The 14,077-nt window shown below is 33.9% G+C and overlaps 2 protein-coding genes across 3 annotated transcripts; one reads left to right on the forward strand and one right to left on the reverse strand.

The window, feature by feature from the left end:
* Positions 1-687: 687 nt before the first annotated feature.
* LOC116338298 (probable G-protein coupled receptor Mth-like 1) lies at positions 688-13,505 on the reverse strand. 2 transcript variants are annotated; one of them, XM_031763440.1, is made up of 8 exons: positions 13,254-13,505; positions 11,676-12,962; positions 11,395-11,611; positions 3,378-3,456; positions 1,692-1,870; positions 1,432-1,570; positions 1,089-1,296; positions 688-988 (listed from the first exon to the last, which is right to left on the reverse strand). In XM_031763440.1, exons 2-8 carry the CDS (start codon positions 12,486-12,488, stop codon positions 806-808), a joined length of 1,818 nt encoding a protein of 605 aa, XP_031619300.1. In that variant the 5' UTR covers positions 12,489-12,962; positions 13,254-13,505; the 3' UTR covers positions 688-805. The 2 variants fall into 2 exon arrangements, with proteins under 2 accessions (XP_031619300.1, XP_031619298.1); XM_031763438.1 differs by having other exon boundaries at positions 11,676-13,505.
* Positions 6,402-7,918, forward strand: LOC116338301 (casein kinase I-like). Its single transcript, XM_031763443.1, has 7 exons — positions 6,402-6,484; positions 6,554-6,704; positions 6,761-7,029; positions 7,092-7,188; positions 7,252-7,329; positions 7,397-7,551; positions 7,612-7,918. The coding sequence occupies exons 1-7, from the start codon at positions 6,431-6,433 to the stop codon at positions 7,789-7,791; spliced, it is 984 nt and encodes a 327-aa protein (XP_031619303.1). The 5' UTR covers positions 6,402-6,430; the 3' UTR covers positions 7,792-7,918.
* Positions 13,506-14,077: the final 572 nt, after the last annotated feature.

Here is a 14,077-nt window from a genome sequence, read left to right on the forward strand (position 1 = left end):
ATACACAAAAATGGGCAAAAAAATTGTTTTAGTATTATGAGCATGAGCAGAATCTTCATTTTATTTAAATATTCCGTTCGTAATATACTTGCACCAAATAGCAAACGTAATTACTGTTTAAATCGTTAAATTTCAGGTGTTAAAATGTGAATGTTACATGGAGCAAAAGTTACATATATGATATATATATAAGTTTATTACTTAATTTGTGTGTGCCACAGCCACACCCAATTATCGAATGCGAATGCAGTCGCGGCCACATCAAGTAAAACAATTTTATGTTGACGTTTATAGTGCGGCCATGAATGAGATGTCTTTTTAAAAATTGGTGCAACGATCGTTGTGGCATCGGCTATTTAGCGAAGGAAATACATTTTATTTTCGTAATTGTTAATTGTTGTGGCTTGTAAGTTGAACGTCTTGAATAGAAATATTCTTATTGATAGAGTATATTTTGTATTATTCTTTTCATCGAATATAAAAGCCTCTTTAAAGCCATCATTCATTGTTTAGCCGAATAATTATCAATGTAACAAATATTTATTTGTTCAATAAATACGGGTAGCTGTATACATATATACGCGATGTGAGACTATTTAGCTCGAATCACAGGGAACGATTAAGCATATTCATAGCCAATATCTATTCGATTATTTCAATTTAATTACTTAAATAATAAAAGTTATCAATGGTTAAAAGAAAACATCTATTGATTTCAATTTGTAAAAGTGGCCAATCAAAAAAATATATTTCGATTGGCATTCGGATTGCTGTTCTTCGATGTGTATAGTTTTCATGTGGGAATTTAACAAATTGTTTCCATTGGCACTTTCGATGCGTTTGTTGTTGTATTAAATGTGTGATTTGTCATAGATTCACCAATTGATGCCAGTCCATTCGATGAGCTTGAATGATGTTGACCATGGGCTGTGTTTAGTTTGGAGCGGCTACTTTTTGGCGAGAAAAATCTTCCGATTGCCGAAAAAACCTTTCAAATTAAAAGACATTCAATTGACAACGTGAATTATGGTTATGGTTTTTTACGACATAATAATAAAATTTACAATATATGTATGTGAAAATCTCACCTGCGGTTGTGATGCGACCACCAAAAAAATCCATACGCCTTGTAGAGCATTTATTGTATCAATTACATACCAGAAATAAAAGGGAACATCTGGGCTTTGATTGGCATTTTTGGGCAACCAAACATTGTGGGCCCAAGATAAAACGTCACCACACCAAGTTATTCCCATGACAACGACCAATTTCATGCAAACACGACCCAATGCAGCTCTACGAATGGATACAACAATAAAAAATGATGTAAACACATAGAAATAAAAGAGTCAAACAAAACGAAAATTCGCATGTCTTGTATAGAGTCAATAAAAATGAATAGAAGAAAAATTGTTGACGTCTGAAATTTACCGCTCGGTAGATGATTTTACGTCGTCCTGTTTCCAAAGGCCGCACATAAGTTGTCTTGTTGTCGATGCAAATAGGCAAATATTTATGAGCAACAGCATACCAACGGGACCAAAGAAGTACACAAAGATTTCCATGTTACCTAAAATGAAACGATGTGAAAATACCAATTTGTATTGCGATGCGTCTTGTGTGCTGTTGAAATATGCACATTCAATTGTTTGATGGCTCGTTTGCTGTTTAAATATCATAAGTGTACTCACCAAAAAACCAGCATGATTTTTCACCGAATCTTGGTCGCAGTACATCTTGTGTATCGGGTAAATTGTCCATAATAGCCGCAATGGCGGTAATAAGAAATGGAAAGCCCCATGCATAGATTTTGTACACTCGTAAACGGATTTTCTCTTGCTTCTTTCCCAACGTTGTCGGACGAAAGTCACTGTGTATGTTATTAAAATTGGCATTTAATTAAAATAATTTTTTTTACTTGAAATGTCATTGGAAATTTAATCTCATTCGAAGTGAAAATTAAGAAATCGAAATTGATAAATGAACGATTTGTTCGCTATATGGAGAAAAATGGGGGAAAAAATATTGGAAGAGCGGTACATTGAATGAGCTGAACCATATATAAACATAAATCGAAAAATTTACATAAAAAAATGTGCCCAGAAAATGAACAAAACGAAGAATGCGACGAAAGATTTGTTGCACGAAATGTGATGAGTGTGTGCTTATGAATGCTGTGTATTATTGTAAAAATCGTTGAATGAAATCGGTAGACGTATATTTTTATGACTCTTTTTGGCTTCGCGTTTCTTTAAATTCATTATATTCTGTACATGAGATTGTAAAAAAAGTGAAAGTGGCCATATAATAGCCGCACATAAACCGAAAATCCGTCTTATTATTTGCTGACGTCAATGATTTTGTAACATTTGGGGTTTTTCGTCTTTTTTTATGTACAATATAAATCGTCCGATTTTTGTATCCGCATGAAGAAACCTATACAATTTCGTTGATGAGTTTGAAAATTAGATCTTAAACGGTTAACCGTTGAGAAAGACGAAGCAGAAGAAAAAAGAAACTAATTTCATTCTATGCTCATTTATGTTGAGCATTTCGTAATGTTTTCGTTTCTCTTTCTAAATAAAAATTATTTCTTAAATTCTTTTTCATCTTCTCGGTGAAGAATTGATCAAACTGAATACAAAGAATGCGAAACGCGCACACTCAATGACGTCAACATCACTAACAAGTGTTTGGTCATAATTTTACGTAGTCCGTTTGAGTTTGATCGAATTGTTTGCTGCGTATATGTGTCTTGCTGCGTGTGTGCCTGTGTGTTAATAATTCAACATAAAAAGTACGAACGCTGGACACATTGACGTTAACATTCCGTTTGTTTATGAAACGATCGTTTTGTTGGTTCTTCTTGTGTAATGTTGCTCAGTTCGAAAAGCAAAAGATCAGAAAAACGGATAAGCGAGAGCACAAAGAACACAAAAAAAAATATATCAAAACAAAGATCTCGCGCTTTGAACAGAACCAGATCAACTTGGTTGTGCAGGTCACACACATTGAATATATGTATAAGAGAGCTGTCAGATCTTTATTCCCATGTGTTCGATTGTTTTCTCTCTTCCATTCCATATTTTCAGTTTCTGTTGACGGCATCGCTGTTGCACCGTCCGTCGCCGTCGTCGACAACAACAATAACGACATCGACGACATTTTCAACGGAGATCTGGTTTTAACAATGTTCACCTATTAAATCAAACGTAATTAACATGTTTCGCAATCGACATAACAATCAACAATACAAAGAATTTTGCACAACCTTTGCATTCCAAAATAATAATAATAATTTGCCTTTGTTCGTGGTGTTGGTGTTCATGTACGGGCAAATTGTTTTTTAAAAACTAGATTATTGTGACAATTCTTACCGGAATGTGAGATAGATGTTCAAGCACATTACGTTGAGCCAAAAGAAGGCAGCAAGGAAGAAGAAGTGCATCGATGTGGCTGAAAAAAAGAGAGAAAAGAATACATTCATAAATCAGGCGATAGCATATTTTTCGACAATGGTTGTGTTTTTTTTTTATTTAAAATTTCTCTTCTTCACTCTTTAGGATTTAAATGAATCTTGATTTCGAAATGGCAAAACACATAAAATATGTAGCTGTGAATTGCATACACACACACACACACAAACACACATCTAATGTGAAAGAATTTATAAACGAGCAGGAAAACGGGAATTAACAATAAACAATAAGCCATTATTATTGGTGCAATGAGTTGCAATCACTCATATTCACGCGGATTTAAAAGCCGCAGAAAAAACAAACAACTAGAACGATTTTGTGGCTTTTTCTTTCCGCAGTTTTCTTTGCATCGCCTTTTTTTTACTCAATTAAAATACAACATTATTATGAACTGAAAACTGCATACGGATAAGATGCAAGCGTACACATGTTGCTCACGGTTTAATGCAAAAAGATAGATGAAAACCGGAGAATAAAACAATAAATAGTGCTGATCTAAACCGCGCAAAATCACAACATTTACAAGAAAAGAGAAAAGAAAAGAAAAGGAAAAGAAAGAAAGATGGAAAATGTGTTGAACCCGATTTGATCATCTCTCTATTCAATGTACATGGTTGTGTGTACTGTGTACAAAACGTTTTTTTAGGCTGACTTGTCTCATTTTAAAATGAAACTCCGTACATCTTCGTCTGGGGATTTAATTCTTCACATTTTTTTGCGCTCGGTCTTTGCTTTTTTTGCGCTGGGTCTTTTGTATTTCGTTTTGGATAACCATAAACGCAATTTTAACAAACGAGCAATATATTTTGCACAAATTTGAGCTATGACATCTTATAGAATGGTGGAAACGCACTGAAAATGCGAACGAACCACACAAATAACAACAAACTAAACAATAAATATACGAATACAAGAGTCGACTTTTTATTTCCACTTCATTTTGTATATGTTGTGTTATTTCCTCTTCTTTTTCTTCTTAGTAAAGTATGAGTGCACCTTGTATGTGTGTGCGAGAAATAATAATGAGAATCAGTAGATGGAAAAAAATAGCAATCATGTCTAAAGAATAAAGCAGCCTCATAACCAATTCATTCTCAATAAAAACTGATGCAAAGTTATAATTGCAAAGGCATATTTCATTTTCTGTTGCAAAATAGCATAGCAAGTAATACATTTTCAGCTGAATGAATTGATTGTGCCGAGAATGAGAGAGAAAATGCGACTTTAATCACTGCATAAATTGCATTCACATCGTAATAAGTTTCTGTGTTGATTAAGCGCATACAAAATAATATGAGTAAAACCGTATTTTGTTACAATTACATGTATTTAAAGCATGCATGTGCACATGGAGAATTCGCATTCATTTTCGGAATTTCGTATTAATTTTCAGCTGGCTGATTTGTATCTTTAAGTCATACCAATGTAGATGAGCTTAGATTTATTACTCATATTATTATCGACGGTGATGAAATCAATAAAAATTGAAATTGGCAATTTCCAACGCCGTCGACACAATGAGTTCATCTTTGATATATCGTTTTAATGTATGCAGAAACAGTGTGAATGAAGACTAAATATATATATTCTCATCTTCATATTTAACTAATATTACGTTGGCGTCAAATAATTGAAACAAATTTCGACTAAATAATTAGTATAGAATTTGTATGGTTCGTCCAATTCGTACTAATACATACATTTATGCGAAATGAAATTACCGTTTTTTAAATTGTAACTTTTCATATCGAATCAAGACTTAAAATAGAATCGCATTTTCGAATGAACTCGTAAACAATGAGAGAGAAATGGTATAAAGAGTACATGGTGAAATGAATAGATGTGTACCGCGTAGCGAAATGTAAATTAGAAATGAATTTCTACTTTTAAATCGTGAGTGAAACTTCAAGATCTATAAGTTTATGACCAATGTTACAACAAATATTCTCATTGCTTCTTCGTCTCTCAATTGATCTCGCCTTTGGATGTGTTTATAGGCTTCAAGCGATATTTTTCTATTACAATTTTTTTTTCATCATTCCACATCTTCTTTTATCCAGATGAATGCACAAGCTGAATGCTATATTGTCAGTATGCCAATTCGAACATAATGAAACTTGTGTACAACCTCAATAGAGTCCAATGTTTTTGATGCTATTCTTATACTGCTTAAAACTCTAATATACATAAATCATTTCAAAGGTTATTCTCACATGCATATGGAATTGCGATTCGATACAACGTGACTTTCTTTCGACAAAGTACGTATTAGACATGAATTTGTGGAGAGAGAGAGAGAGAGAGAGAGAGAGAGAGAGAGAAAAATGATGAAAATTCTTTGCGCTTGACGAGAAAGGTCACTTATTTCACGAACATATAGAAAAATAAGAACGCCGATCGACCGCAAAATTTCATCTAATCTAATCATCTTTCATTCATTCACATACACGATCAATCGAATTTTCCCAAGAAACCACAACTTTTTTTTTAACCATTTTGCTTTGACTTTACAGCTCAATAAGCTCACATCATAAGTATTTTTCTCTGTCTTTTCGGGGCAACGTTCACAAATATAAAAAAATAATATTTGAATTTGCAGGTTTATTGAATGAATACGACTAAATCATCAAAAAATTACGGTATCATTATCCAAAAATGGAGTAAATTCAATTTGAGTGATTCAAAAAGGTTAACTAATTTATCTTTTCATTTCGATCATTGACACAATAATATCTAACAGATCTTCATATTGAATTTGATGAAAATATTAACAAAAATATTCGCTTCATTTAGTCGGTGAACGTTTTAGTAAAATAAATAGAACATTTACAAGTAAAATTCTATAAAAATAAATAATTCCACTTTTATTTCTATCGAATAGTTCAAATTCGTTGCCTCCATTCGAAACTCATATTTAAAACCCATCAAATTCATTGTACCACGCAATTAAGATGAATTCGCATCTATACTTTCTATCAATCATCGGCCTTTCATTTCTTACGATTGTGAAAAGTTTTAATCTAAATTAGTTTTCTGTTAGACGATTAAACCTTTAAAAAAAAACTGTATTTCAGGGCGAAATGACATCAGTGTCCCTCATCAAGAGTAACATTTTACATTTATTTGCGAATGGAGTGCCGGAAGTCACTGTATCAAAAGACCATCATTTAAAGCTGTTAAATAAAGGAAAGCTTGCCGAAACTGATCATGCGCTTGTGTGGAAAGGTATAAATATTCAATCGAAGTTAGGAATAGAGTACATAAACTCTTAACACTTCCAGGAACTTATGACAATAAGGCAGTTGCCTGTAAACTGTTTTGTGATAAAAAGTATATGGATGAGGAAATGAAAATTTTCAAAGCCTTAAATGCAACGAAAAATCTGGATAAGGAACCGCATGAAATACCACGAATCTTTTACCATGGACCAATTCTTGGCAAATATCATGCAATCGCAATGACATTGTTTGATGGAACTTTGTTGGACCGTTACGTAAAACAAGATGAGAAATTATCCGATTTTAGCATTTTACTGATATTTAAGCAGGCGGTTCGTGAGATTTCAATATTACCTAAAAATCGAGAAAAAACGAGAATTTCCTTTAATTTTAGGTCGAAGCATTGGAATTTCTTCACAGCAACAAAGTGTTGCATAATGATATTAAACCAGAAAACATTTTCCTACGCGGTTCGGAAGTTTTCTTTAGCGGTAAGCAATCATCGATAATTTAGTCAAATTTAATGATAATTTTTTTATCATTATTGATTTTAGATTTTCATTTGTCCACTTTAAACGGTTACCAGAAACGTCCATGTTCACCAATGTTTGGATCAGCGTCGTATTATGCCGGTTCTAGCCAAACTAGTTGAATAACAAATGACGGCGGTCATTAACATAGTTTTTTTTTATTATGCAGGATTTGACCGGGACCCAATGGATGATTTTGAATCATTGCTTTATTCAATTTGGTACATAGGAAATGTGCCAATGGGCCGGGTATATGGACGTGATATACCAGAGGGTCGTATTCTTTTGGGTTTAGACGAACAAGAGGCAATATCAAGAATGGTGGTTAGTAATGGAATCTTGATTATACTAAAAAAAAGTTATAAAAAGCGTTGATTTTTACAGGAAAAATCAAAACATTTCAAAGACAAAAATGTTCAGAAAGCGTTTCGTTTCACAAATATGCAAATAATATCTGGAAAAAGCAAGCCCGACTATAAAGAAATCATAAAAAAATTAACAGAAGCCATAGCTGAAGTAAGCAAAACGACGGGCCAAGAGCGGTTTGAGTGGTTAACATTTTGAATATTGTCATCAGAACCGGTTCATATTGGAATTAAACCATTTCGAAATGATCTCAAACGAACTTTGCGCCCGAAAATTTGAAAGAGAAAAATAAAACACACTGAACCAATAAATTATTAAAAACTTATGCATGCCATTGTCTAGACTTGAAAAAAAAAATTCCACGAAATGTACTGCGCAAAAATGAAGTATAACAAAATGAGGTCGGTGAAAACAGATGTTTTCGGCTACTTTCTTAATGCATTCGTAGCTCAAATTATGCCAATTTGTTCACAAATAATTTGATTCTCTGTTTGGGTAGCTCTTTCACCTTTCCAACAAAGTTTTTCCGTCATCATTTCTACTATTACCACGGCGACTATTATTGAATAATTTATGTATTTAAGTTCTTTTTGGCCCATGCAATTTTTATGCTTTGTATATAATTTTGAATGATTTTCGACCATGGTGAATGTTACTTGAATATTACTCGAGTTACTTGAATATTGAAGAAAGACAGCAACGAAGAATGTATCTTGCCGATAATAACCGTTCAGTGTCGGCATAAAATATGAAAGTGCAACTGGGCACAATCTATATTTTCAACATTTATTGGCTATGTTTATTCCTGTTATACTCACGACTCACACCAATTTTCACATTGATTGCAATCGATACTTCTATTTCATTGTTATGTAGTAGTTTATCTCCCTTTTACTAGCGACACTGCGACACACTCCTGGTATATCAAAAGAGTTTGAGTTCAATGCTCTGCTCATCGGAGCTATGGTTGGGCCAAATAACGGATTTTTATGAAAGGGCAAATATTATGATGAAAAATGAATATTTCTGTGGTTTATTCATTGAATGTTTATTTACCTCTCTCTCTTGTGCTCTTTTGCAAAACATCAACATTTTTTTGCTGGGGCCAGGAATGTTTCAGTGAACGAATGTGTACGACGTGCTTTGAATAAAATCTCAAAGCATTTTATTAATTGTAGGCGATGTATGCAAAACTAATTACGTGGTGCATGTTGTGATCGGTTTAAAGAGATAGATGGAATGAGATGATGACGAAAAATATGAAAAACGTTCATTCGATGGCATAATAATTACATATGTACAATGTTTCAACCTACGTGGTAATGCACATAATAATAGCACCAGTTAATAGGATGTTATCATAGCTGATGTAATATTTTCGTTAGTTAAATATCATTTTGAAAATTCGTTTGCGCGTAAATGCACTCCATTTGGTTGGGGCTGTGTGTGTTGTGTACAATTTTCGTATGTTTATTGTGTGTTATGTGTTGGAGAGAGTGTCACAAACAGTAAATATTCTCTCAAACTCCCATTTGGCAAAATGTTGCATTGGCACTCGTACTTTCGCTTGAATGCGCAGCTTGATATAAATTACCTAGGTGTATGCATTTTATAAACACAGCGCCAAATGCAAACATATTAGTGCTATGGTTGTGTGTGTATCTGTCGGTGGACGGGAAAAATGTTGACGACGATTCGAGTATGCATGTTTGCTTGTGTGTGTCTGTGTCTCATTTTCATTTTCATAAATTCGCTAAGTGCACAACACCGAACGAACGATGGCAACTAGACAGCACGTTTTACACAGAGAAAGAGATGAGTAGACATTCGTAGTCAACAAATTTGTACAAGTTTGCAGACCTTTTTCAACCCTCAACAGGATAGATTGTAGCATATATAGTGTAGCCTATGCCATTGAACATTCAAAAGCGAACATATAGAAGACTTTCATTTTTCACCATAAAGACGAATTTATGTGCGATTTTGCCATTTTGATTAAGTAAATGTCTGTGATTCCTTTTTATTCATTTTATCGACCGAAAAACCCCCTACCAATTCCTGCCACCCACACACGCTGTTTGCTGTTGAAGGTACTATTTTGGAGAGTGGATAACGAAAGACAAATTCAATGTAGTAAATTTTATTATGCAAAAATTTCCATCCAGGAAGTGTAGAAGGTTTGATAAACAACAGTCGACCACTTTTGTGGTGTTTTGCATGTGACATAATTCTGTAAATTTTATCAGACTCAAATGTGCCAAAAGTTCATAGTGGTTGCATTGATTTCTATTGACTGACCACCCGAATATTTTATCTAAAACGTTTTCCTCGGAAACCAAACATACACTCTTTGTATAAGTGCATTTGGCAAATAGAATATGCAATTTCCAAAAATAACAACACAGCATCTCTATCACAGCGCAGTACGTACACATCGGGTGGTCATTCAATGGTAAAACGAGATGCTGTTCGATTTGTTTTCGGAATTTTATCTACGAAAAACAGATTTTCATTATGCCATTCAAATCCCATTGCACACATCCGGTATTATAAAATGCATTTCAAAAGGCATTGAGGTCATCACACATTGTATACTCATTTGCGTGAAATCAAAGCCAATCCAAACAGGATTTTGAGTAAATTTAATACGCCGCTTTCGTTTATATCATAGGTTTCCAGTTGAAAAGACAGAAACAATTAAATCATGGTACTTTGTAAATGTAACAAACAGCAGAAAGCACGTGTACAATGCTGATAAGAGCCATACATCATTTTAAACGTTTCAAAACATTGCTACTTACTAATTGCATTTTGAACACGATTAACTTCGGAATTTTAGCTTTAACATCGAATCGAAACACACAAAGGAAAGGAATTTGAATTTAGAATCGAAACACAACCGCTGGGAATACACTTAAGATTTAATGGCACCATTTCAAGTGTGATTATTTATAGCTATGATTTGAACTAGTCAATTAAATGCTATAAAGATGTAATATGGGAGCGTGCATGTGCGTGCGTATTACAAAGAAATCACAACGTGTTTACATTGCACCAGAAAGAGTTTGTAAAACACACAAAAAAAAACAAGAAAACAAACGAAAACTGAATGACTTTGTGTCTGATTTGGTTAATCGTTTGTCTTTGTGTTCGCTATTTAAATTATTGTCTCGGCCCCAGTATTTTATATGGGGTCAAATCAAAATATTATTCAAACCCAAATGCGTTCGGATTGCGTAAAATGTTTCCGATTCAATGACTTTATCTGACTGTGTGAAAGTGTGCACTAACTGAATATGCTCGTTGTCAACGTGAAAGTAGCAACAGTGGCAGATTTAAATGTTAATCCGTACTTATATTTCGTGTTTATTGATTTTGGCTGTTGACACCCGTGTATCAGTGTTAGGATCAACATTATTGTTGTTTAATCATGATTAAGCATTTGAACACATTTATTTGATACGATTTTGGGGCTGAATGAATGTCTATGAATAATATGTATGTGAAATTGTTGTCGAAATTTATAATGCCATTGTGAACTGTTTCTGCTTTATCGAATTCCACTATCTCAATCGAATGCCATTTGGCATTTCGACCGTATTGGAGACTGCATTTTCAAAACCATTATTAATTAACCAAAAAACATGCATATATTTGGAAAATCAATTCAATTGTATACAATTTGGGTAAAATAATATTGACTAATTTATAATCATGTAAATTCCGCAACAACCATCTGCGTTTCATTTGCATGAGAATTTATTAGTTGTAACAAATGCTAAAAAAAGAGGTGTATCTTACCTATGGCTGAGCATAGAATGCCTTTGATGCCTGACCCACCCAGTTGATTAATTGCAAGAAGTAAATCACCAAATAAAAGGTATCCGACATAATAGGTCTGGCATCTGCAATGCAACACATGATGATTTGATGGCAACAAAAATCCAATCGCCAATGTCAATGACAAAAATATCACGGATATAATTAATGCAATTGCATAGATGAGAAAGCGACGATTCTGCAAACGAAAGAATTAAATTAAGTTTATGGTCAATGCAAATATTAATCAATCACCGTCCTACCTCTTCGGTGTTGTCTTCTGATATTTCCTTGCTGGTGACCATGTCATCGCATGCAAATACCATACTTCCATTTTGATTCGTGTGGTCGATACAAAATTCATCGTTGGTTAGAATTTGGCGTGTATTCTTCAAAGTGTATGATCCATTGTCAACGTTTAAATTATGCTCGTGGAATTTATCGGCCATCACATAATTATTATTTCCTGGACCCTTACAAGATGGAAATCCAAATCGAAAATCAATGTTACTTATATTTTTCGTTTCGAATAGTTGTTGTGGTCGTTCATCAGTTGGTACGCAATTTTGTTCACGCGTTAAGTAGATTGAATTGATGCTGCAACATTTTCGAATTTTTGTTGATGTTGTCAGTGAATCAGCACCATTCGGCAAACACACCAAAGCGATATCTTTATCGATACAATAATCATTTCGATCAATAAACGAGTTTCGTTCGCCGAGAAAAAGGGAACCATTCGAGAATAGTGCAATGTTATTTAAAAATAATTCGGGATGTTGACAGTCGGGTCGTTTGGATTCACGGGCGCGCAAAAAACGTGGTGCTTCACCTTGTTTTGGAAAATAGGCCTGTTTTGCAATCATATATATTAGCGGCCACCATTTGTCTGTTCCTCCGATCAAACATTCTTTGTTACGATCGAGAGTTTCGCCATTTCGACAACATTTATTTATTTCCACAGCAGGTGGGGGTTGTCGGCCGGCTCCATTCGTATATCGTATTGCATCGATGACGAGTATTAAAATTAACGATAAAAATGTTCGTTTTAACGAACAACGGATGAAAATCGATCTCATTTTTGTGTGATGTTCTTTTTTCTTCTCTTTTTCTTAACGCAAATGAACACTTAAATTCAGGCTCAAATTGTGTGTACAGTTCTTTGTCATTGTTTTGGTTCAAATCCACTGTGGCACTTTGATCGCAACCTTTTTTTTATTGGTTCTTCTTTCTTTCTTGGTTAAACCGATAGTTTTCAATTTATATTACAATTAAATTCGCCGTTTTAACGTTTTTTTTTTCTCTTCTCTCCGTCTTTTCTTCTTATTCTTCTTTTTCTGACACAAAATGCAATAGCGGAATTTATACAATAGAATATCACACGTCAAGCACGGGATACAAAACTAAAGAGAATACATCATTCGAAGCAATCTCTTAAATGGCAGTGCAATATTTTTTTTAAGTGCGTTGGAATGCCACTTTTCTTAAGTGATCATTAATTCGATGTGATGTCATTTTCTTGAATTTAATTTAGCAACAAACTGCACACAACACTATAAAAAAAGATATCACATTTTATTATTTAGACGCTGCACATAATTGAACATTTCTTGAAACAAATTAAAATTGAATATTTCTTTTGTCGTTCACAATTGCTCTTGTTTACTATGGTTTTTGAGAATCATTTATACTCGAGACGGGGCAACAACAGAAGACCGACAACACACTTGCACACGATTTTGTGGTGAAAAAAAAAAATGTGATGAAATAAATTCAGCACTACCGTTGCTCTTACACAACAAACTAGTTTTTATCTTAACATACATATAAACAATGAACGCAACCTGGTGAAAAATGAAGCAGTTCTTGGTACTCGATTGAACACTGTAAAATGATTATCTCGCGAATATTTATGCCTTCATCCAACATCAAAATCGAATCAAAATTAAAATAAAAGTGTCACATACACACAAAGTAAAAGAGAAAAATGTTATAGGAACTGTTTTAAACAATTAAATTATTCAAAAGTGCGAAATACGACGAAAAAAAAATAATGCTCTTAATATAGAATTGCAGTACGCACGTAACATCGTCCAGTGTCGACGAACAACTGAGGTAAAAGCGAAGCATTGAAAATCGTTGAGCGTTCTCTTATTAGGAGAAACATCGTTACTATTTTTACGCATTGGTTCTCTCTCATCTCATTTCTTTCCCTCTTTCAGTTCACAACAAAGCGAACACAATATTTTATACACGAATATCTATATGTATAGACTGTCGGTGTCTCGTTCTCTCTTTTGTTGTGTGTATTCATTGCTTCATACGATAAGCATTCACCGCTTGTGTTAGGGACTGAGCGCGCGTTTTTATTGTAGTGTGCTGATGGATTCGTGTATTGGTGCATAACCAATGTAGTTATTGTTGTTGCGTCTTTTACACAGAATGCCATATTATTCTCGGTTTTTTGCCGGCTTTGCTAAGTTTTCTGTTGTCTTTCGTTTTGTTGCTCGAGCAAAGAATTCGTTGGTTATTTCTCTTTCGTTGTATTTTTCAGCGCCTTCTCTCCTATTCTTCATTGACTTCTTCAAAAAGACAACAACACAACCAATTCAAATACGTTTGTTTTGTTGTAGATTGCAACATATATATCGTATCCATTGCCTTGGCC

The sequence above is a fragment of the Contarinia nasturtii genome, unplaced genomic scaffold (genome assembly GCF_009176525.2).
Source record: "Contarinia nasturtii isolate CC-2019 unplaced genomic scaffold, AAFC_CNas_1.1 Cnas_scaffold_350, whole genome shotgun sequence".
In the NCBI taxonomy this organism is placed as follows: domain Eukaryota; kingdom Metazoa; phylum Arthropoda; class Insecta; order Diptera; family Cecidomyiidae; genus Contarinia; species Contarinia nasturtii.